Here is a 24,632-nt window from a genome sequence, read left to right as displayed (position 1 = left end):
TAATTATTTCCTGTTACAAAGCTCCTCTTCTGAATAACAGTAGAGTCATCTTTTCAGTTCTGAAGTCTGAGGTATGTTTTACTCTCCAGTCTGAAGTAGTACACTGTGGAAACATCTCAGCACAAGAATATGGAGGAACTTTGAATGTACTTGTTTTGATTAAACCTGACATATTTTGATAGTGTGGGAGAGCTTAATATGTATATGAACATTAACAAACATATCTGCTGCCATTAGTGATGTGGCTTGTCAGCATAAAAATAGGCATCACTAGTACTGCTTTACTACCCTAGGAAAGCCATTGTAGCAGATGAGTCTAGCCTATTTCTAGCCAGACAGGTAGAACGAGATCTGCCTGTCATGTGTGGAGGAAAGTTGTTTAAATTCAACCTCTGCTCAGTTCCTCTGTTAATGCTTAATTGCTGACTTGTGTTCTCTCACTGATGCACAGGAGCAGGCTAAGTTTTTATACTGAATGGTATCTGTTGTAACCGTGCAGTTTAAATGTTCATATATCTGGGTTAACTTTGTTTAAACAAATCAGGCTAGGGATTAGGTCATCAGAGGATTGTCTTTTGTCATCTTTGGCAAATTTCTATGAGTAACAACTCTGAGAGGAAAAAAGTATGTATGTAGTGAATTGTAACTTAATGTTTATTAATGAAAACTTGTATAAGCACTCAAAGAAACCAATACTGAAATGCTTCAAGAACTGATAGAGGGATGGAGCATATATGTCACAAAGATAAGCTGAATTAAAGCCAGAGATGTTACAAGGAGGAAGAAGAGATGGGTGTGAAGATAGATAAGTTGAAGTAGGGCTTGAAGTAGTCCAATGTTTCAGATTGTGTTTGTTTTACGTATTTCTGTGCTATCAGATGATGTCTGCTCAATCCCCTTGGAAAACTTGTAGTTCAGACTACATGAAAGTTAACAGCTTTCTTCTGTTACCATCAAAGTGGAACCTTTAGCATTGTTTCCAGCCCTGCTGATGTTGAAGTGATACAGATGTTGGAAGTGTTGCAAGATAATGGAATTGTTGCTGTTCAAAAAACAAAAATCCAAACTAAAAGAAAAGAAGTCGCAGGTGCAAACACTTGAAAGACTTGGTACACAATAATTCATTTGCTTCCTTGCATTCAGACTGTGGCCAAGATAATTTTTTTATCTTATGTTAGCATATCAACTTACAACAAGAGGCTTTTTTCTGCAAAGGAGAATCACAACACAAAGTCCAGATAATGTACATGCACCTTTATTTTATATATAGTATCAGCACTTTATTTTGAACATAGAATAGTGTGGAGTGGCTGGAAGAAAACGGGCATATTATGAGCAATCCAGACCAAATAACTTCGTTGTAATAACAGGCTGCAGCTCTAACAAGCTGCAGGTGTTGTGAAGGTCATATGCAAGGCCAAGGGAGACAAAGAAACTGTGTATTCACAGAGAGATAAGAGAGTTGGACAGAAAGATGAGAAAAACCAGGATGCCTGCACAAGGGGGGAGCAGCGTGTGGGCACCACACCGGGACCAATCATAAGGGAGGTGGAAGCATGTGAACGAGTAGTTTTAACCTCTCGCCTTTTACATAACAAAGCCTGTGTAGCAGCTGTATTTTTAGCTGGGGGTATAAATTGGTGTGGGTCTATTAATAGCACCTGTAGAGTATAAACTACTGTGTATCCCTTAATAAAGCGGCACTAACTTGATCACATTGGTTGTATAAGTTGTGTCCAAGCCTTCTGCGTCAACAGAATAGCTTTTTTTTGGAGCCCATCACTTAAATTCACTAATACATAAGGCACTTTGATGTTACTACTGATTTATTAAGTATCCTTACTGCCATTTCAGAGGTGTGATCCAAGGCATAAAGATGAAGTTCAAAACAAAGTACAGATAATATTTATTTTTAAAAAATAATTAGTTAAAAAATAATTTCAAAATAATAAAGACAGACAACTGGGGCCTTAATTCTTTTTGTGCAAGTAGTTAATACAGGGGAGCTTTGTGTTTCACGCAAAGCGCTGACTGATACCAACTATCCTAGGGTACTAAGTGTTTGTGTAAGTCAGGCCTAATCTCTGTAGCCTGGCTTTTGAAAATGAGGAATAAGCAATTAATGATAAATAGAAAGTTTGTCATCAGCTTATTGGGGATCAATGCACCCTCTGTGGCAGAGAGAGAAAAAATGGGGATCTTTTCTTTTTATGGGCAGCACTCATGTGAGCCGTGAAGACCCATCTCCTCTCCAGCAACCTAATTTCCCTCTCACCCCCCTCCACACATACTTTCTAGCTTCTGCTACTCATCCGACATTCTTCATCTGTTGATAAAGGAATGGAGTATGTTGTCCTAAGGACAAGCTGAATTAGTCAGAGATGTTACAAGGGGGATGAAGGGATGGGTGTGAAAATAGATCATTTCAAGATTGATCTTCATCTGAAATGGCTGTTTTTGCTTGAAGTCTAATTTATTATGGAGTAAATTCATCCTATGCATTAAATGAGGCAGGCATGCTGTTGAAAAATAGTGTTGGAAAATGATAGACACATTGTATAAAGACAGATAAAGTAACAGCAAATGAAGCCTCAGGTTAGTTTAATTTCTGGTTTAAATTTATTGGAACAGTACCATCATCTTTAAATAACTTCTTTGTGTTTGTTACACAGTTAAGGTCAGCATGCCAGGCCTCTGTCACAAAATGTTGGAAAGTCCAGTGGTAATGGTTCTGTGAAACTTAACAGTGTACTAGAAAAACTTTGTCTGCATTTACTATGAAGTGCTGTAGTGGAATAAAAATCAGTCTCTTTCTCAGGTAGAGGTAATGTATTCCCTTTGTTCAAGAAGTTTGAAATAATTCATGGGTACGATAATTCTAGTCAAAGGTATTCTTAAGTGGCAGGGTAATCCACTGTTCCTGGTGACTGACAGATTTATTTCTGCCTACAAGCTACAAGTGAACCATCATACCTGATCTATGAACTCTTACTTAAATAGAAGTATATTGCAAGTGAGAATTCCTTGTATTCATGCATATGTTTAGGAAAAGATAAGATTTGTGAAACAGATAAGAAGACCTTATTTTTTTTTTCCTATAGATGGATGAACAAAGTAATCCAGGAAAAAAACCCAACCCAGTCACCTTCATATCTTTTGGTTAGACTGTGACTTCTGACTTGATTTAAAAATATAATGTTTATAAAAATGTTATTAGAAAAATAATAAAATGATGTTTCCATGAAATACATATGTAGTTTCATGATCATATATTAGAGTATAATTCTTCAGTGAATGATTCGGAGAAATATCTCACAACGTGTTTAGAATATAGATATAGAATAATGGATTTGATTTAAGAATTTATTAATAAACTCAGAAATTTTCTTTTTAAGGGAGCAAGTATATCGGAAATTAGGAAGCAGTACCGTGCACTATCGCTCAAATACCACCCAGATAAAGGAGGAGATGAAGTTATGTTCATGAGGATTGCTAAGGCCTATGCAGCGTAAGTTTCTTTTTTTGTCTATAAAAAATGGGAACTTGATATTATGGGGAAGGAAACCTTTAAGGTAATAGCAGGGATGACTTAAGCAGCCAGGAAAAATGTGTTTAGATATGTAACAAAAGTCAAAACATGTCTCAGTTCAGTGCATATTTGCTTTGTACAAGTTAGGAAGGATAATTTAATTGTTTAGTAACTGTGAGAATACTGTTAGATTTTTGTATTAAACTTCTATGTCAGCTAGGAAAAGTGTTTCCAGTATTAAATCTTTCAAGATGATAGAGAACAAAATGGGTGTTGCAGTTTTTAACCAGTCAGCCCTGTCGCAGCAATTGTGAAGCATGGTTTAGAAAATAAACACACTGTTCATTTTGCCTGGTGATAAAACCAAAGAGTAAGAGATCCTATTTTAACTCTGTTCCCATATAGCGATAAAGATATTTCAGTTTGGTTCTGACTCAGTTTTCTCTTGGCTCCCCCGCACGCCTTTCATTTGCACTCGCCTTGCCTTGCAGTCCTGATTTTTTACTGGGTGGTTGTGTCATGTTACCTATGTAGTTTTTGAAAGCTGAATCCTCAAATCCTCTTTTCCTCCAGAGTATTTTTTGGCCTTATCTCTGCTTATAGTGTTTTTTGGTTTTGTGTATGTGATTTTTTTTTTTTTTTTTTGAGAGTTGATGTCTAATATTAGAATTTGGTGTAAAGGATGTCCCTTTTTATTGAGTTTTTCCATAGTAAAGATGAGGGTTTAGGTTTTCTAATTCTGTTCATACACAGAATGTTAATACACCTTTATATTCTTTTCTACTCTAGATGATAATTTGTCAGAGTCCAATAGTCTCTGACCTGGTTCTATTAGATATTCCACATGTGGAGCTTGTAAAGTTTAATACCAAATTTGTTTATCTGAAGACATTTGATGTTACATTCAATTTCTGATTTAGCAGGGTGCTACAAAGTATACTAAACCCACAAACATTTAACAAATGTTTACCACAAACAAAGTTAGGCTTTGCAAAATACAGGAATTTCAATACACAGTTCAGTCACAATACCAATGTAATTCCTGTTGCTGGTCTCTCTGATACACTCAGTGACACAATGCTGGGTGTCCCCAGGTGCTGGGAAGACATGTGGGCTGAAGCCAGCTCAAGCCCACTGCTCCTTTCAAAATTCTTTCGCTAGTTGTCTAGTTTTTTACTGTGTTGGGCTGAGCCAGGTATGCACTTGCCCCATGTTGGTCTTGCAAGCTTGAGGAGACATTCATAGTTTCCCAGTGCACTCGAGGGAAACATTTAGAGCATCAGTTAGTTGATCTAATCACATGTTGATGTGTATCTAAAACAAAGATCACCCTCTGGTCCGCTTTTGTGGTGAGACAGTGTCAGCTTCTTTGCAGCAGCTGTGGTGAGTTACTATGGTCAGTCTGAGCTTCCCGGTGCATCGCCCTTGCCCATCCCCTCTGAGCTTTCTTCCATTGTAGGAATTTATTGGGTCAGTCACATCATCAAGGAACCTAGCAAGTTGGTGATTTCTGCTTTTAAATCAATTGTCTATGTGATTGACCTTGCTGACTGCTTGAGAGTCCTTTTTGGGCTGAGGTGAGGAGAACCAATGCCGTGATCACTTGAATGGTTTTGAAATCATACTTTCTGCTTAAACACCATCTGCATTACTATGAGTCTTTTCCATAGGATATTCTGGTATTGCTTTCTGAACTCCTGAAACAGCTCACTACTTTGCTTTGCAAGCTAGTGCTCAAATGCTTGGTGATACAATTTGATACTTCATATGCTAGTACAAGGGCTGTGACAGATGCATATCTTGAAGTAAACAGTGGTGAAATTTCTTGGCCATGCTGTCTTGAAAGAATGTAAAAGCTACCCATTCAGTGAGTCTGCTTGTTAACAAATGTGAGACTTGGAAATGATCAGGAGATGTCTTATTCACTGGGTTTCTTGTGTGAGACAAAATCTGTATAGTAAATGCCTTGTTCTGTTTCCTAAAGCAGTATTCTGCCTTCTAGTAATAGGGAGTCTGTTTGAGGTGGTATATTATTGCCAAGAAACTGTCATTACAGAACAGGCATAGCAACTGTAAGATTTAGGAGGTGGTGGCTTTATTTTTTTCTCTATTCTTAAATATGAAACTAGGGAGTTCCAGGAAAAACAACCAACCAACCAAACACCATGCCATCAAAGGCTAAAAGTCTAGGATAAGAGAATTAAAAGTCCATATGGACAATTTCTGCTGTATCAGCTCATCTTGCATATTCTCCTTCCTTCTAAAAAAAAGATATTTTCAACCTTTTGTTGTCTTTCAATGTCAGGTTACGGTACAACAGATTTTGAAAGTACTCTTTGCTGGATGGGTACGCGGTCACTCTCATGAAAAGGAGATGTGATTGTTCCACCTCCTGTACAAGGGCACGCTCTCTGTGTCTTGATTTTTTTTTTTTTTTTTTTTGCTGTCGGAGTGCAAAAAGAATTCACCTGTGTATCATGAAGGAACATAGCAGTATTGTTTCATATCAGATTTCATACAAACAATAGCAGAAGTGGTTTAGCTTGCCAACTGTCTCTGAAGGATAGTACCAATGGCACATTTTAAAGTTTCTGTATGTTAATGATTTTTAGAGGAATGTCTTTACTTCTGTATTAACTTAATATCTCTTCTTGAAATTAGCTTAACTGATGAAGAATCACGAAAAAATTGGGAAGAATTTGGTAATCCAGATGGACCACAAGGTAACAGTTACGAATGATGGAAGTCCTGTAACTTCTGTACATAATATCAGATCTTTCAAGAAACACTGAGATCTTCATATATATAGAATAACTTTTTCCTGTGATTTGAAGCCATGCATCCAATACATTCTTTGCTTGTGAAACTGATTCTGGGGTGGTGGTGGGAGGGAAAGGCAGGAAAGAGTTTGCTTTCACTTTTCTCAAACTTCTCATTGGCAGGGGGAAAAGAGGGAAGGGTATTTTTTTTTAATTAGTCAGCTTCAGTCAGTAGAGAGACTTGCCAATGTTAAAAGGAGGTATAAGTGAAAAATAGAATAATACACATCAGAAACTGGTCAATGTTAAGCATTTCTTAGTATTTATGATCAGATAATATAGATGTATATTGAAAAATTACCAACTAGCCATAATGCAATAAACACACTTCAAAGGGATGTATGTGAGGATACGTATCTATTTACGTAAATACTACATACACATCTGCCTTCCATTTGCTGGAAGCAGTGCTATTTAAACGTAGCTCTATGCCACCTTCATCTTGAGAAGTCCTGGTGGTTATCCCTGTGCTGCTAGATTGTTCCTGGGCAGGTAGCTACCTGAAAATAATCCTGATGATGGTGTATTTAAGTTTTACAGTAGATGATCCAAACTGAAATAATTTTAAGACTGAAAGTCAATAGATATTTTTCCCTCCTGTTTGCAGTTGGTGAGTTGCTTGTAAAATATCTTTGTGACTGTTTAAGTGGACTAATTGTGAGGAAGAATATTGTGTGTTTCTAGCTGCTTCTAATACTCATTACAAGCAAAAAGGAAACTTGCCATCTGTTAGGACAGGCTTCCATAGATCTCTGCTTGCTGATGCCTTGCAGTTTGTGGGACTGAGTTATACTACATATCTGTGTGGAATGAGTTAAGGACAGCTTGGGAGTAATAAATGGGATTTGTGACCCAATTGTGAAATTACAGGATGATGTGAGGGAAATCTGTGCTGGAAATTCTTCTTCTGACTTGGATCCATCCAACATGGGAAATTTTAAAAGGGACCCCCTCCCAGCCCCTGAACTAGTGTTTCAAAGAAACAATCTTCCCTCTCCCTTCAAAAAAAACCAACAATGCCAACTAAACCATAGCCTGACAAAGGCATTTCTGATGCACTAAAGTGGTGGTTCGCTTTCCTTAACCACAGTGTTTTATAGCATAGGAAATTTCTTTCAGTTCCTAGCTTCTCTTGGTTTCCTAGCCACTCAAGTAGGAGGAATCTTTCCCTCTTGCTTCAAAATGAAAATAACATCTTGCTTCAGAAATGCTATCACAGTATCAGCAAAATGGTACTGTAAATTTTAGTCTGGTATATATGCAGAAATAGCTTGCTTAGGACCTTTCCTGACGCTAAACTGTTTTTTGCATCCGTGAACTAATAACTTAGTGTTGCCAAGGCATAGGATTTCAAGTTAGGCGGTGTGTCTGTGTCCTTGAATGGACCTGAAGCTGTGACTTGAAAAGCTAAAAGCTGAGACTTTAAAGGCATGAACATCCTTGTGTAGTTGGCTCAGATTGCTTTCACAAACTTAAGGGACTGTGGTTTCCCAGAGGGTGAAATGAATGAACCCTTTGGTAGGGTAGCACTTCGTACTATAAGTGTGATGCCTCCTGCGCTTCTGAAACTTGAACTCAGTCTACAGTGGAACTGGAGTTACCTGCTTTGCTTCTAGGTCTCTTATTGTTCATCTGAATGGTGGGCAGAAGCCTGGAATTTTCTTTCTCCCATCCTCTTTTCTGTAACCTTGTTCCACATTGAAGTGTGAGAAGCTTTCTAATTTAGTGAAATTCATCTTCTTTTCATTTATATACCAGTAGTGTAAAATTTGTATCCAAGCTATGCACTCTTAAGTTTTCCAGTTCTGTGTAGTTAAGGACTGGAGACAGTCCCTTGTAGAGGTATATTCTGGGATAAGGTGAAGCACATCTGGTGTTAGACATGTCTAAACCAAGTTACATGAGGTCCATCCCACCCTCTGTGCCCAGCGCAAAGGAACAGCAAGCAGTATTTGTGTCCACCCAACCGAAGCAGCATGGAAGTTAGAGGCAGGCAAGCAAGATATTCTTGTCTTTGGCATGACTTGTTTACTAGAAGTAAAATACTGAATGTGCAAAATCTTTTGAAGAGTAAAAAGTAGGTGAGGGGACCTGGAGAGCAGAAAAATATACTTTTATTAATGTAAGGCAGTTTTAGTAGACTATTTTCCCTTGTATTTGCTGATGCTTCAGCTCAGCGAGCATGGATAGGGGCAAGGAGACTCTCAGAACAGAAGAAGAGGAGCTTTGTACTGAACTACTTCTGTTCCTGGAACAGTTTGAAGCTAAAATCCTAAAGGTCAAAAATACTGTGGGAAACTGGAATTGGTATCACCAGTAAAAGACACACACTTTTAGTAGATTCTTCTAAAAATCCATAACCATTCACAGACAGCAGTGTCTCCAGACTCTTCTCCAGAGCAGGGCATTTCCTATGACTTGTGGTTAATTTACTGAGTGTTATTCTGTTGAACTCCTCAGCTTGAGGTGTGGTTAAGTTGGTCAGATGTTTAATTTGAGTCTCCACAAATAGTAATTTCCAACTTAACTACATAGAAGTCATGTTAGGCTTGTGCATAACCAGTAGGTTGTCTGAATTGATGTCTGTCGCAATCTGTTAATAGACAGTAGTATCTAACTACATAGAAGATCCTAGCCTGTCCTTATTTAAGGGAGTACTCCTCGCTGATACGTGCTAGTACTGAGGAAAGCATGTTTTTTGGTTTTGTTTGTTTGTTTGTTTTTTAAACAGGCCCTAGAAATTTGTAAAGTGGTTTGTTTTTTTTTTTTTCTTGTTTTCCTAGAACTTTTAGTGTGGGAATAGGTAGCAATTGTGAAGTTCAATTTATTACTGCTAAAGTGTCTGCAGACAAGCTGTTTGATGCTATTCTGTATTTGGGTCTGTGTACTGTAAATGTTATAGTTAGAGAATCATGTCTTCTATTTTCTGCAGCCTGTCTCCTTTTGAATTGAAAAGTGTTCCTTTCTCTTTCTTGCCAATCACACAAGAATTTGAATTGGCAGAGTTTTGTTTTTACAATACACAGCTTAGAACACTTTTCTGAAGTTACAAACTAATAAAACTTTTCCCATAGAATTCATTTGCACAGTTTTCTTGCAGCTCATGTATTAACTGAGCTCTAAGTATTTAAACTGCTGAAAACCCTGCAAAGCAAAACGCATAAATCATTCCATCTGTGAAACCTTTCTCTTTTCTTACATATTAATAAATCTTGCATATCTATTTTATTGCAATATGTTAAGCTAAAATCTTTCGTATTTCAGATGTTGCATTTAAGTCTTGTTATTTTATTGCACGCTTGAGTGTCTTTCTAATTTGTTTTTTGATTTTGCTAAATCTGTTTGAATTTTGCTTGTTGAAGTGATACACATGAGGATTGGTTTTTTTTTGGTTTTTAGACTTAATGTGACTTCAGAACAATTCCTTAATATCTTATAGTGAATTTCCTCTAATTTCGTTCTACAGCTACAAGCTTCGGTATAGCTTTGCCAGCTTGGATTGTGGATCAGAAAAATTCAATTTTGGTGAGTCAACTTACTTAGCTCAAGATTTTAAGGTGGAGTTCCAAGTATTCACCTTGAAATGTTTCTGGTTAATACTGTGCATTTTAGTCGAAGCACATAGGTAATAATACTTGGGTCCAAATGCACATCTTTGAAGCATATTTCAGGATAACGAAGTTGTACTGTGGTCATCCCTGCTACAAAGTGTGTGTTTGCTGTTGCAGGGAAATACATGTAGAACTGTTTGTTTGCTGCATTTCTGTAGTTCCATTTGATTAGCTAGAAATGCTGTAATGTTTTTTCTGTAGCATTTGTTTCTGCAAGGTATTTGGGTTACCTGCTTGATTTCTTTTAATGCAGTAGTCATCTCTGTCCACTACATCAGTTACCTGCCAACCCACCTACGTCAATGCATGGATGATTTAAAAGATTACTTGCACTAAACTGATACTCCTTATTTAAACCTGGCCAACTGTTTATATTACTTGTAAGTTGTTCCTCAGAAATAATGACAGATATTATGCAATAAGCTTACATTATAGTAGGCTTGTGGTAATGCTGCTTGACTGTATTTTAGAATAAAGATTAAACAAGAATGACATTAACGGAAGTATCTAATGCAGTATGTTTCATATTTTTTCTTCAGGTTTTGCTTGTATATGGATTAGCATTTATGGTTATTCTTCCAGTTGTTGTGGTAAGTATTATCCAATTCATATTCTACCCTCTGTAACCAAGCTGTAAGCAAAGCTCTCTTAGACATAGAGTTGCTCATTCTTGCCTTTCAGGGAGAGAGTGAGCAACTGAGCTTTTTTGTTTTGTGGTGTGTGTGTGTGTTTTTTTTTTTGTTTTTTTTTTTTTTAGTGTGGGTGTGTTATTATTTTGTTATGGCAAAAAAATTTAGCTGCTGTATATATAAATAGGTATATGTATATATAAATGTAGCTGGGTTATATAACTTGTCTTGTACCTTCTGTCAGTCATCACGTGAAAATGAGTATGATGTGATGAACTTGAGTATATTCAGTGGTGTTCATGTAGAGCCAAGACTGAAATGTCTGTAGCTGGTGGTACTAGAATGATTACTGCATGTGGAACAGGTTGTTGTTTTTCCTGGCTGCCTTTGTTTTCATAACTTCAGTTTTTACTGATCTTCTGTACACCACGAGGTGTCTGCCCTTTGTGTGAGAAATCAGTTGCTAGGTGAGTGATATTTCAGGGCTTGGGTTTGCCTTGTAGTATAGTTTCTGAACAATGTCACTTTTCCAGCAATTGTGCATTTGGGGTATGGCGTGAAGAAAGACTCAGAAAATTGACACCCAGAAACCTTCATGCTCTTGGAAAGGAAGAAGATTCTCGTTTGAAAAAGTGCCCTGGGATCTTGGCAACTTGCTTGCATCTCTCTGTGCAGAGGCTCAGCCAGGCAGTATCCCTTCTCTTTGAGAGTCTTTTTGCATAATTGTAGATTTAGTGTAGAAGGTTAGTTGTGGTGATTTCAACAAGTTCTTGAATAAGAAGTCTAAAATCCAGGGTACAGTGTCGACACAGTTTTCCTGTCTTTCCTTTTTGGTTTCAGTTGGTGTTTGTTGAGGCTTTTTTGTATACATGTACTTTTAGTGATTTATGTCAGGTTTATCATAGCTCGAGTGAAAGTAAACATCCTTTCTGTTGCTACGAAGAGATGTCCTGAGCACAGGAGAGAATAATCTGCCTCTTCTTGCCCCTATACCAGTTGTAGACTTCTGCATTCAGTACATTCAGACTTGTCACTGTAAATTTCTTTTGTAGTCAGTGAAGAGGAATAGTCATTTTTATGGAGCAAGTTATTTTATCATTTCATTCTAAAGTAGACATACAAGATGATTCATGGCTTTAATGGGCCTGTTTCTCTTTTATGAATCAATAAAGAAGCTGAATTTAACTACAGTGTAGTCATTGTATCTCCCAGACAGGCATCTAAAATAAAGTAAGGCTAGTTCTACCCTTCGAATCCAGATCAACAGAAAAGGAAAATACTGATACGTAGTTCTTCCTAGACCTCTACTGACCTAAATAATGTTCTGTACATGAGGCAAGAGAGACTATCTGTAGCTACAAAAGCGGTTAAGCAGCGTCTTTCATGTAGACTGGCTATAGTTATATTTTTCTTCCATTACATATACTGGACAAAAATTTGATAGCTATGGGATTATAGTTAAATTTTTCTGCACAAAAACTGTAAAAAAAAAGTTTTGTACTATGTTGTGTCAGGGTTCATCTATTTATAGAAGAATCAAACCTGATTTATTTAAAAAAAAAAAAAGATTGAGGAGCCAATCCTAGAGTATTTCCCAAATAAGTAAATTGAAGTTCTTGCTGTAGTAGGGGAATTTCCACTATTAGCTATTAAATTAAATAGTGATAAACATCATTTACTACTGCTTGTTACTTTTCACTTGTGATAAACTTTACAATAGATTGAGATGTATCTTGGATGTTTTTTCTCATGTCAATGAGCTTTGCTTATAAGGAGGAGTTTAATGAACAGACTGCAATTCCTAACTCGGCACACCATTTTTCTAAAAATATGTTATAGAGTACAATCACAGTAAAGTGAGTTTCATAATTTGAAGTCACTAGTATAATGTTAATGAGGGAATTACTGGAGTGTTTCTCCAGGTTTGGAAAACTTTTTCTGTCAACCTGAAGGCATAGGGGTTTGAAAATTTGCAGCAAGGGTACTGGACCACTGCCAGGTTCCCCTTCTGAAAAGCATTTTCTGATTAGGTAACTTAAATTATTTTTTGCAAATTTTCTTACAGTGGAATAAATGTCTCACTTTGTTCTTGGTTTGGCCTTGTTCTTTCTAAACTGAATTTCATTTGAATGCTGAGTTGCGCAGTAAGGAGTTACTATGTATGTAGAAAGTGGTAAATTCGGTGGATTTACTGCTTAGTGATTCACTAAAAACCCCACCAAAAATAAACTAAGCAGTGTATATGTATGTGCATGCATGTCAGGGAGTTCTCTAGCTAGAGATCAAATGCTCTCAGATAAATATATTGGTATGCTTTTGAAATTTGTGTAAAAAATTTTTGTATCCCACCTTTCTGAAATTCATTTAACTGTAACGTAGGTAAAATGGCTGGGCTGAGTTACCTGGTTGTGAACAGACATATGGGATGATCCAGCTTTTTCAGTGTTTCAGATGTTTTCCAGATGTTTCAATGCTTTATCGTAGCTGACATAATTTTGTTTTTTGTTAAATGTTTCAGGGTTCCTGGTGGTACCGATCAATACGATATAGTGGAGATCAGATTCTCATTCGGACAACTCAAATATATACATATTTTGTCTATAAAACACGGAACATGGACATGAAACGTAAGTAAAAGGCGTCTTGAAATGTTGATTTGTTCATCTGGAAATGTTGATCCGATGTTAAAATGCTTCTGCTTTATAAGCCTTTGTTAGGTTAAAATAATGTTTCTGATTCTTTTGGAGTGTTTTTAAAAACTTCGTTTTGTTGCAGGTGAAGACTTAAGTATTTGGGAGAGGGGGTAACATAGATGTATGTTTATGTCTGTCTGTGCATTTTTATTTTTTTTTTTAAAAGATCTTGTAAGTTGGGAAAAACTTGCTGATCAGCCCGTAGTCTTGAGTCACTGTGTGGCCAGTAGGAGCGAAGCCTCTATCTCTGTGTTTTCTTCAGTTACCATAACAAAATAGGCTTTGGGAATTTTCTTAGGGGCTGTCACAAATTTTTTTGTATCACCAAAGAACGAAATAGAGAACCAGAAATGCTTACTTGTTATGTCATAGTTAAATTTCCATTGAAAAATTTTGCTCCCTATCAAGTTCCTGTTACTTTGTTACTCGTTTATAGTTTTTGATATACTTATTTTTCTTGTCTGCTCACTTCTAAGGGATTTAAAAAAAACTTTTTCTGCGGAAATCTGTAAATACATTGTATTGGTGCAGAACTGGATCTTTCAGTTTGGAGCCTAGCATGGGCCTGAAGAATTTGCATGGTACTAGTTAGTTCTAGATCAGATTTTACTAGAATGTGTGCTCTTGAATGTGAGCAATTGAAAAGCAGAATAAAAAAGCCTCCCAAACCCCTGAAAAGGATTCATAAATGTGTTCTCTTACTCCCTTGAATTGCACTGTTCTGCTTTAGATTTGCCGGAACATTGCTGGAGCCCACTCTTGATACATTATTTCCTACTGAACAGAAATGCTTCACAGAAGGAATCCAGGAGGTCTAGGAGATAAGAATATGGAGATATGTTAGCTTTCTAGTCACAGCACACATGGGTTTGTGTGTGGAATTAATTCAGACCAGTTTATGCTCTCCACCTTGTACTGTTATGCTTTTCCCTGTCTCCAAACAGGTAGGTGAGAAAGGAGGGGTGGGAGAGTAGGTGAGACTACTTTAGAAGTTTAGGGAGATCTCTGCAAACTCTGGTCTCTTTCTCCAAACTTGTTGTCATCGGTAGTTTATTTCATGTTGAACCTTGCTGAGAAACATAGCTTTGAAGCTTGCCTTTTCTCTCCTACAGACTGATTAAAAAGTTAACCCGAAGTTTAAGTGGCCTTATTTAAGGTCTTAACACTTTTCAGGGAGTCCTGGGGTCAGAGGCAGGTTGTTTTTTTTCCACTGAAGTCTGTTGTGCAGCTGAGGTGGTTTAGACAAACTGTACAGTGGTCAAGTAAGGCTTTTGCTTGGTTGTGAATCCCACAGTGGTGAGGCACCAGTGCCAAAACTCAGTTTATGCCTGGGCAAATGTAATCAAACCAGGCTAGGGAAATGGTGAGAAAAATCTGCATGACTTGCCTTATTTTAGGTGTTTTATTTAGGGTTCTGGATGAACGGATTTTTTTAAACTTCCCTTTCCTGAAGATCCACAGTTGTTGATCTTAAATAATAGGAAAGAAGTTGTAGTTGTCTGGAACTCTTCAATATGCTCTGCTCAGGAAGTAAATAGATAATTGAGAATGGGAATAGAAATGAAAATTGATGCTCAGGGAACTTGACTAGTTGTTAGTAGTTGGAATTCACCCCTGCGAGGAGGCCAAAATAACTTTAACTTGCTCAGAAGAGGACTCACTCGAAATTTAAGAAAGAAGCTTGAGTATTGCTGAAAATGATTTTAACTGGAGCAAATGATGGAGTGAGCATTCTCTTACTGTCTGTGGCTGAGGGGTCTGTGTTCATCAGCAGAAAGCTCATAATGGGCTAAAATATCCTATTGTGTAGGTCTTTAATCTTAATTACACAACAGAATGTTTTGAGGTAGCATGGATTTTCCTAATCATGTTAGGAAGAGAGCAGTCCATCTTCATGGGATTTGTTTGCAGGGGTATTTACTTTTTTAATAATTAAAAGAAATTTTTTTTTGGTGAATTTTCAGTGCTGACTGAACAGATAATTGACTTGAAATTTTATCCTTCCTGCCTTCCCCTCCAGTACACATGCTGTGGTGGTGGTGCAGGCACATGATTTGCTGAGAGGAATGGTTCTGTGAGCATGCAGTAGTTGCCAAGCTGCTGTGCAGTGACATCTACCAGTCCTAAAGAAGCCTAATGATGCTTTTGTGAAGACATTGAGTCAAATGGTGGACTTGATGCCATGCAAAATGGAGCTTTGAGTGATCATTTTTTGTCTTGTACCAGGCATTGGTTCTTGCCTCCTGTGGCAGTAGTAGCTGACACACTAAATAGAGAACGTGAATATTCATGGGGGTTGGGGGAAGAGTGGGAATAAGTTTTATGGCTGAGGGTTCTGAAGAAATCACTCATGGCTTAGCATGTTGCTGATGTTTTCTGTCTGCCTCTGATTATCTTTGCAGGGCTTATCATGGTTTTAGCAGGGGCATCTGAATTTGATCCTCAGTACAACAAAGATGCTACGAGTAGACCAGCAGACAACATTCAGATACCACAGGTTCGTTATATCAAGAATATAAATAATTGACCCCATCAAGGGAAGAAAGAGATGGCACTTCTAGGTGACTAGCAGACAGAATTCAAGTTCTAAAGGCATTAATTTTGTTGAGATGCAACTGTATCCCTTCAGAAGTAGGAATTAGAAGCTAGATTGATTTAATTTTTTTAAAAGATGACATTTATTGGTGATAATGCTTAGCTTAAATGGATTCAGTTTAGTATATAGACTGCTGGGTTGGGTTTTTGTGGAGGGATAAACTAAATAGGGAATTAAGAGTGTCAGTCCTTAACACATTTTGAGTACTGATATAAAGAGGTGATTGCCATTTGATAAAGTTCTTTTAAATCATTAACACAGATCAGGTTAATTATGTTCATAATGAAATAAAATTATCTGATGTCTGAATTAATAGTGTCTTTAAATATTACAAAGAATCCTTCATGAATGTCTGTTCCCCCCCAGGTTGCCTTTTATTTTCATTTCCACTCAGTGTCCCCAACAGAGATGCCATAATGCATACTGTGGCAAATAATTACTGCTAGCAGAGCTTTAGGACATCTTATTTATCAGAAACGAATGCTTTGGTTTTCAAAAGTTTAAAGCGCAGTATACAAAATGCTCCAATGAAAATGTTCAGATTTTACAAAATGAGGGGGTGGTAGTCTCACAGATTTAACCTTTGCATGTACACAATTGAATTTTCAAGTCATAAATGTACTTTGTCCTAAACATAAAGAAAATACACTGAGAATACTTAATCGTCTCTTTTACAAATTCTTTATCTTGTGGACTTTTAAGAGAAGGAGCTGGAATTGTGGTTAGGTGAGGTTTGGCAGTAGGAGCACATGATTGGAAAAGATCACCTTGATCATCAGTTCTTCTCCTGTGCTGTTGCAAGCAGTGGCATTGTGTAAGCCCTTTACATTTAATCGTTCTTTATTTAAAAGGCACTCAAGCATTCTGTAACCATATTGTACTGAGAAGCTGTTCTAGGACTTGCTGTTCTAACAGTAAGGAGTCTTGTTTGTGACCGGTTTATAGCCATGTTTTTTGTCATCATTATTCTTGAGTCTAAATGATTCTTGGTGTGTTTATCCTTAATGCATTTATAGACAGAAGCAACAGCCTATTTGTTCTATTTTTGTCTTTATTTTGCTAAACTAGAAAAGCTGCTGTCTTTTAATCCCCTCTTTCCCAAAAGGCTCTTTCCTCATCCTGCTATGTGCTGGATTGGGGTACTGTTCCCAGTTGAAATATTTCTAAATTTTACATTTTTTTTATTTTATTTTTGTGCTCGGAATTCTCTACGGTATTCCATATTAAGTCTTAGCAGTGCCTTAGTCGGTGGCACAACTATTCCTGAATTTCTGCAGGGAATATCTTTCAGCATATGGTTTTCCACAGCCGTTTCATACGGTGATTTAATACAACTAGTGTGGGATTGCAGTTTTCTGGATTTCTCTTGTCTTATATACCTCTGATTTCTAGCTAACAAGCTCTCATATTTGAGCTGCACTTTTGTTAGCATGCAAGTGCATGATCTTGCATTTTATGCTTTTGGATTTTGTTCCATTTCTAAAAGTCCAGTAATCAGTTATCTGCTGTGTTCTTTTTTCTAAGTATATGGCAGTACAGGTCTCTTTATTAGCAACATCCTTCTGTATTGATACTTTGTTAGTGTATCCTGCTTTTGGGGCCATGATCATTGTTCCCATTTTTATTTCACTGTTTTATCATAAACCAAGAATTGATAATTTTTATAAAGTTTTCTTGCCAAAATGTTGCTGCTCTTGATCTGGTGTTATACCAGGATGTACTTACAACAAACTTCTTGTTAGAAGATCTTTTTTTAAGTGTAGGGAAAGGCTGGTTGAAGGTCAGTGTAGCCTGGCTGTTGGTATGCTAAATTCCCTTTGTGACTGGAGCTTTTGGAACTTCAGTCTCTGCTTAGGTGACCTGTTGACCTAAAAAGTGAAGCTTCTGGGCCGTGTATTGATTCTTACAAACTGTAAGCTTCTTTTACTCAGCTTTGCAGCCTCTCCCTCCAGGATCTCCGACAAAGTCAGGTGAGAGAAACCTGTTTAAACTGTACGTCTTGGTCTAGTCAGGATCAAGAGAGGTCATCCTGAATGAAGAACACCACGCTTTTTTCACGTTGGTGCTGTTTAGAAATAAGTTAAAATACTTGATCTTCAGCCTACCAGGGAGTCCAGGCTTATAAACCCTCCTTCCTGTGACACCTGAGACTGCTTCTGAGGAAGTTGTCTGGGTCTTAGGTGGGTGAAAGGTCTCAAGGTGATGCTGTTGCTAGTGCATATTGAGTTTAATATAAACACCTTAGAAATATGATTGAATCCAGTGAACTTTGGCAATAAAATCAGATTTTAAAAACTATTTATCTATCAATACAGATTCACTCAGTGTTATTCAAGGCATATTTCTTGTGTGCAAATTGTTACTTCCCACCTCCCTCCTGCATTGAAGCAAGGCATTTGAAGATACTTTTTGACTTTCTGGAGCTGGGTTATGAATAAAAATGGCTAACATTCATCTCTACAGAACTTTCCAGGGAAAAGTTATTTAAAGGCTTGCTTTTCTGAATGTAATTTTTTTTCCTTGTAAACTGTTCTCCTCCTGTATTTGTGTGTTTAATTATTTTATTTTAGCTAATCAGAGAAATCGGTGGCATAAATTTAAAGAAGAATGAGCCTCCGCTCACCTGCCCTTACAGCCTGAAAGCCAGAGTTCTGCTGTTGACCCATCTTGCCAGGATGAAAGTTCCTGAAGTGCTTGAAGAAGGTAATAGCTTCTCCCCTAATGGGATATTGTGGGAAACAGCAACATGTTGCATGCTTTAGTACTCCTAATTCTTGTTCATTAAGGAGTTGCGTGGATCTCTGCTCAATACTTTATGCAGCGTACTTAGGTTTTTCAACTTTAATGACTCTTTAAAACATTTACTCTTTCACTTGACAGCCCTGTAATACTGATATCCTACTTTTAAGTGCTTTTTGGCTACAAATGTGACCTTGACATTTTTTTTCTTTGTAGTAGGAAAAAAAGTTAAATGTGAAGTATATTTGCTTTTCAGAGTAAAGAAATCCAAGATAAGCCTAATACTGCTTGCTGTTACATTTCCACCACACGTGGTTATTTTTGGAGTATTTTAGCCCACTATGTGAAGCAAAGATGGCAAGATCAGAACTTTAAATATCAGTTACCGATGGGCTTCAGTTTGTGTTTTACAATTTTTCATACTTGTAAATATACAAATTGAAATGTTTCTAAATGCAGTTCTTAAGTTTCAGCTGTGAAACTCGTGGTTTCTTAGGCTGACCAACAAGCTGAATATGTTCTGTATCTTAATGCAAATTGAAAAAACCCAACCAAACAACAAACCAGTCAAGATGCTTTGGTTCAAACTTTCCAGTTTCTTTCAAAAGAAAAATGATCAGTTTTAAACAGTCAGTAAAAATCTCTTACCGTGCTTGCTACTTACTGTTCATACTTACAGCTTCCCAGATCTGTATTCAAACGTAGTTAGTGCTTTACAACTAATATGTTTGCCAAAACTAACGTTTCACTCAAAAATCCTTTTTTTTTTTTTTTTTAAACCTGTGATTACCTAAAGAGGTCACGCTGTTTTAATAAGACTGGTAAATTGCTTGCTATCCTGTTGCTTTTTTAGATGGATTTAGTAAGTACCTCTTTGTTCGATGTGGAAGCTGCTTGTCCGGTATACAAAATCTGTGTTTGCACTTGCTCTTTCAGGTTTTGTTAGGGAGCGTTATAGATGGATGTGTCAATGAGAATAAAGTGGTACTTTCAGTAACACAGGAATGAATAGAAATGAAAACCACATCATTAAATGTCCAGTTCATGTAAACTGTCCTCCTTTTTTCCTAATAGAAGTGCAGCATAATTGCAGCCAGTTAATGTCTTGCAGATCAGCAGTTTATCCTGAAAAAGAGTCCTGCACTACTGCAAGAAATGATTAATGTGATCTGCCAACTAATAATAATGGCTCGAAGCCGGGAAGGTAAGAAAAGAAACTGTATAATTAAAATTATTAAATATGATTCTTCATTGCAGTATTTCATAGTCTTTGGTTCTTGTGGAAAACTTAACCTGTGATATTTAGAAACGCCTAAATGCACTTTTGCTCTTTTTACTGTTACGAGAGCACTCTCTGTCTTAAGGATTGCACTTAGCAGTGGCAGCAGCATTTCTACTCTGAAATCTTGTGTTCAGCTTGTAATTTTTGCAATTGGAAGTTTCACTTTAAATGCTGCAATTGAAAACCTTTTCTTAAAGATCTGGTCAATTTTTGGTAGCAAAGCACTTAATGTAAGACAAATTACTTGTGTTCATCCATGTTTTCATTTGCACTTTTACAGTTCATAGAATCATAGAATGGTTTTGGTTGGAAGGGACCATAAAGATCATCTAACTCCAACTCCCCTGCCATGGGCAGGGACACCTTCCACCAGACCAGGTTGCTCCAAGCCCCATCCAGCCTGGCTTTGAACACTTTCAGAGATAGGGCATCCACAGCTTCTCTGGGCAGCCTGTTCCAGTGCCTCACCACTCTTGGTGAAGAACAGTTCTTCTGTTTGAGTATCATTTGGTTTTTTGGATCATTTCTTTTTATTGCTTATATTTCTCCATTTTAGGATCCTGTGCTGTTTAGCCTGCTATGATTTTTTTTTTTCCTGAACTTGTAGGGGCAGGTTTACTTTGCTGTAATTGCCATAAAAATTAAATTTAATTGAAATGTAGTATTTAAGCTTTTTTTATTCTTACTGTAAAAAGGCAGTTATGCTAAAGATGGCTGCTTGCAGTGTGAAGAAACAAGGGCTTGCATCTCCTTGCTTTATTACAACAAACATAGGCAAGGCATTTTTTTATGCCAAACTGGTGACCATTTTGGTTGTTATCAGGTAATACTTACTGGTTGATCTTTACTAGACAAAACAAGCATAGATAGCCTCCTAACAAGAATGGTTTTGGGGAAGATCTTTCCCAGGTGTGGTGCTGGAAATTGTGCTCCATAACTAAATAAAGTGTGAGAAGGGGGGACATGAGCAGATAAGGATGTTGTGTGCTGGCCTACGTCCTATTTTAGAAAGAAGTATTGATGGAATGTATTTCTAATTGTCTTTTAAACCTTACCTTTACCAGTCTGTGAGACTGCTGGAGAGAAAACTTGAAACCTTGAAGTAAGCAGGAGCCATATTTTTCATTGTAGAAGTAATCTTCACCTAACACTAAATGGTATTGTTATTAATGGGTATCATATTAAGAGCTCAGTTGTGGATATGTTTTTGTGAATATTCTCCAGACTAGCACTGCAACAAAAGTCATAGAGATATGCTTGAAACTTTATTAGTGTAATAGTTTAGTCATTTTTTTCATAAAAAGCTAAGTAGCTGTTTTGGAAGTGTAGTGTTTTTTTTGTTGGTTTTGGTAGTTTGTTGGTGGTTTTTTTGAAATTTTGCTAGTTCAGCTAGACCAAGTCCTCATATTATAGCTAATTATGAAAAGTGCATCTTTTTACTTGTTTATAAGCCCTTGTGCATGCCAAATGTGTAGGTATTTTTAAAAAAACCTGGATAGGTTTTTTGCATAAAAATACTTGAAACTTCTGAAAGATGTCTTTTAAGATGGCCTATATATATATTGATCAGCTATCAAATACTTGTTTTGTCATGTGCAAAATGAAACCAAAATATTACAGATAGAAGCTTTTGCATGCAACAGAACCAGAAGTCTTTGAAAAATGAAGAACACCTATAGCTGCTCTTTTAAAATCTGAAATCAGATACTTAACAGAGTGCATGATGTACTTCACAACTTGAATGGCCTCCAGGTAGCTGTATTCTTCTCTAGTTCTGTATGTACGTGGAGATATCTTTTTAATTTGACATTAAAATGATTATTTATAGATGCAGTGTATTTAATAAACTGCTCTGCAGTTCCAGAAAATGTAGACTTTAGCTTAAATTAAAAGAAAAAAATCAAACAGTATTTTGGAAGACAGTAGTGGAAACTGATTTTCCATTTATTTGCATGTGAAATGGAAGTGATGGTTATTAAAAAACCAAACCTAAACAACCTTTAGTTATAACTGTTCCTAGAGATTATGATGATCCCTTCCAACCTTAGTAAGTCTGTGCAAGTTGATGAGAATTTATAGCTGTCATTACGTATGGTAAAAGTTACTTTCCTAGAATTTTGAAAAAAAGTAGAAGGGTGTCATAGATATAGTTGAGGATTTGTTTGGTATTTCTTCAGCAGATTTTCTTAAAATTATTTCCAGAGTTTTAAAACGGCAATATTCAGAAATTTGTACCAAACATTTCCTCTCACTTCCATGCCAGTGCATGCTCAGCACAAAGCATCAAAGGGATGGTGATACCCAGCAGTTACCCATCAGGCTGACAATAACGATTTTGAGCACTTGAAGGTAAACTACTTCAGAATTTTGGTCCTTGTTCTAAAGGAAATCACCATTTTTGCTACTTACCACTCAGCAAATTTAAAATGTTGACCCTATTTTTGATGACTGTACATGTAGTGATAATTTTGCCCCCATGCCTGACTATTGTTGGAAAACAACTGGAAAGTTAAAAGGTGTCATTGTTTGGGTGGTTTTTTTTTTCTGTTAAAATATGTGTAAAATTAAGGTCAGATATTGAAATTTTTGAGAGACTGTTTTTCTTCATGTATTTGTCATCTCAACACAAGTAGCTTAAAAATTAACTACAGATGGTTTTGGGTTTAGTCCTAATTTTCATTTAAATCAGCCTTGATATGGTTCATAAAATTATTACGTGCTATAATTAGCCATAGATGTTCAGCAGTTCTGATTTGCGAAAAATGTGATGGCATGCATTAATATTATCTAAAGAAATATTTTGGGGACAAATCTTATTTTGTGAAACCTAAATTGATGGTGGGACAAGGAGTCTCAGTTTGTGCTGCATTCATTTATGTCTTTCAAATACCCTGAATTATAATAACAATATAATACATAATAATATATCACAATAACTACGATAATAATTATCATTGTCATTAGCATAACTAATAACTAACCATTTATGCACACTTTTTAGTCAAATCTTTTGAAGAAAACCACCTTGGATGAATCTTCATGATCTTGGCACTTAGTTTTCTTAGTTTTAAAAATGTCCGTATAGCATTCCACTATTGGTCCAGTACCAGCTGTTCTTGGAGAAGGTGCAGGAAAGACTTAGAAACACTAAGAACAGCACATCACAGAATGAGATTTTTGAAGTTCTGTGTGAGCCCTTCACAGGAACAAGCATCTTGCCTCCCAAGATAGTGAAAAGTGGTACCTCAGGCTGCTGATACATCCTCATAAGACAGGGACTTTCTTAACAAGCGCCATTAGAAACAATCTGTCTTGAACAAATGAGTGTAGATGTGGCATAAAAATAATTTAATTGTGGTTACTGCTTAAGTTTTAACAGAGCTATCATTCTTTGCAGATGAGTTTGGGTTTGTTACTTGCAAGGAACTTGCAAGGATCTGGTTTCACAAAACCAAAATTGATGTTTTTGTTTCAGTCCAGTCAGTGCTAAGCCTTTTCCAGCCTGGTGGCAATTGTGAGCTACCTCTAGATAAAATGTCTTGTACTCTCTTGCCTGATTTCTACATGGTCTGTGAGACTTTTTTTTTTCTTTTTTTTTTTTTCTTTTTCTTCCCTGAAAATACGCTTTGGTCTGTGGCATCCCTTGCTTGCATGTATTGTTTTGTGGTGATTAACTGGTAGTTGATAATCAGCAGGTCTAAATTATCTTGATGGCTTCTTTGACTCTTTCTTCATCCTTAACTATCACAGGCAGCTGCCCTGCCAAGCAAGGCGTTCGCTGCCAGAAACATGGAATGTGCTGTGGTAACTGTCTGCAGAAAGGTTAGGCATCAGTTCAGCTGTCCAGTCGAAGTGTGATTCTTAATTCAGGTTGGAAGCTGTGGTGTAAGGTAGAGGTGGTGGTTTGACAGAGGTGTATACCAATCCTTCCATTCCTTCACAAGCAACTATGATTTGCATTGGAATTTGTGATTGACTAATGTCATATGTTTTGGATGACCTTAGTTTAAAGGTCATCTTGTCTTGTGCACTTTGACAAGCAGAAGCTGTCAAAATACGTGCAACAATGGCATTCATGTTACGGGGACAGTCAGGTGGTGTTAAAAGCTATACTCTGTCCTTAGATCCACTGTCAGGGAATTGCAGTGTTATTTTCAGGAAACAGAAATAATATTCTCCAACTTTATTAAAATATTTTTCGGCTGTCATATGGATTATGAGTCAGTGCTTTAAGAAAGAGAAGAATTTCTACTCTTTGACTAGTGCTCTGTGGTCTCAAAGCTTTATGTGAATGTCCCGCAAAAGCCGGTTTGTCAGAGAGTATTTAAGATTCTTTTATTAACTTGGTTTATAGTGTGGGTGTTTTTAATTTAAAAAAATTATGTGATTCTCCTTAGCAGCAGCCAAAAAATTACAGGGGAGGTGGAAGATAGGTAAGACAAAAAGTAAATTTTGTGCTGTTTATTTGGGAGATCAGCCTTTCCATTACCTTTTTTTTTTTAAATGTCAAGTTACATGTTTGTTACTTATCAGTATGTCTAGCCAGATAGTTCCATTCATACGGTATTTTTCTCTTTACGTTCTGTATAACCTTCACAGTGTAATATACTGGGTTTTAAAAAAAACCAAACTCCTGCCATGTAATTTGATTTGATAGCTGATTATATTTATAGCTTGGTGTAATTAATGAAGAAACAGGCCATTTGAATGGAGAGGGGTAGGTGGAGCAGAGGT

At 36.8% G+C, this 24,632-nt stretch overlaps 1 protein-coding gene across 1 annotated transcript in view; it reads left to right on the top strand.

Annotated features, from left to right (window-relative positions):
* The window catches only part of SEC63 (SEC63 homolog, protein translocation regulator), a 63,735-nt gene that overhangs the window by 21,474 nt on the left and 17,629 nt on the right, over window positions 1-24,632 (top strand). The window contains exons 4-11 of the mRNA XM_037391356.1: window positions 3,396-3,508; window positions 6,191-6,252; window positions 9,815-9,873; window positions 10,499-10,549; window positions 13,107-13,215; window positions 15,684-15,778; window positions 18,448-18,580; window positions 19,728-19,820. Of these exons, the coding sequence (XP_037247253.1) occupies window positions 3,396-3,508; window positions 6,191-6,252; window positions 9,815-9,873; window positions 10,499-10,549; window positions 13,107-13,215; window positions 15,684-15,778; window positions 18,448-18,580; window positions 19,728-19,820 (715 nt within the window). The remainder of the gene's footprint in view (window positions 1-3,395; window positions 3,509-6,190; window positions 6,253-9,814; window positions 9,874-10,498; window positions 10,550-13,106; window positions 13,216-15,683; window positions 15,779-18,447; window positions 18,581-19,727; window positions 19,821-24,632) is intronic.

This window comes from Falco rusticolus, chromosome 6 (genome assembly GCF_015220075.1).
Source record: "Falco rusticolus isolate bFalRus1 chromosome 6, bFalRus1.pri, whole genome shotgun sequence".
Taxonomy (NCBI): Eukaryota; Metazoa; Chordata; class Aves; order Falconiformes; family Falconidae; genus Falco; species Falco rusticolus.
This window is presented reverse-complemented; position numbering and strand designations above follow the sequence as displayed.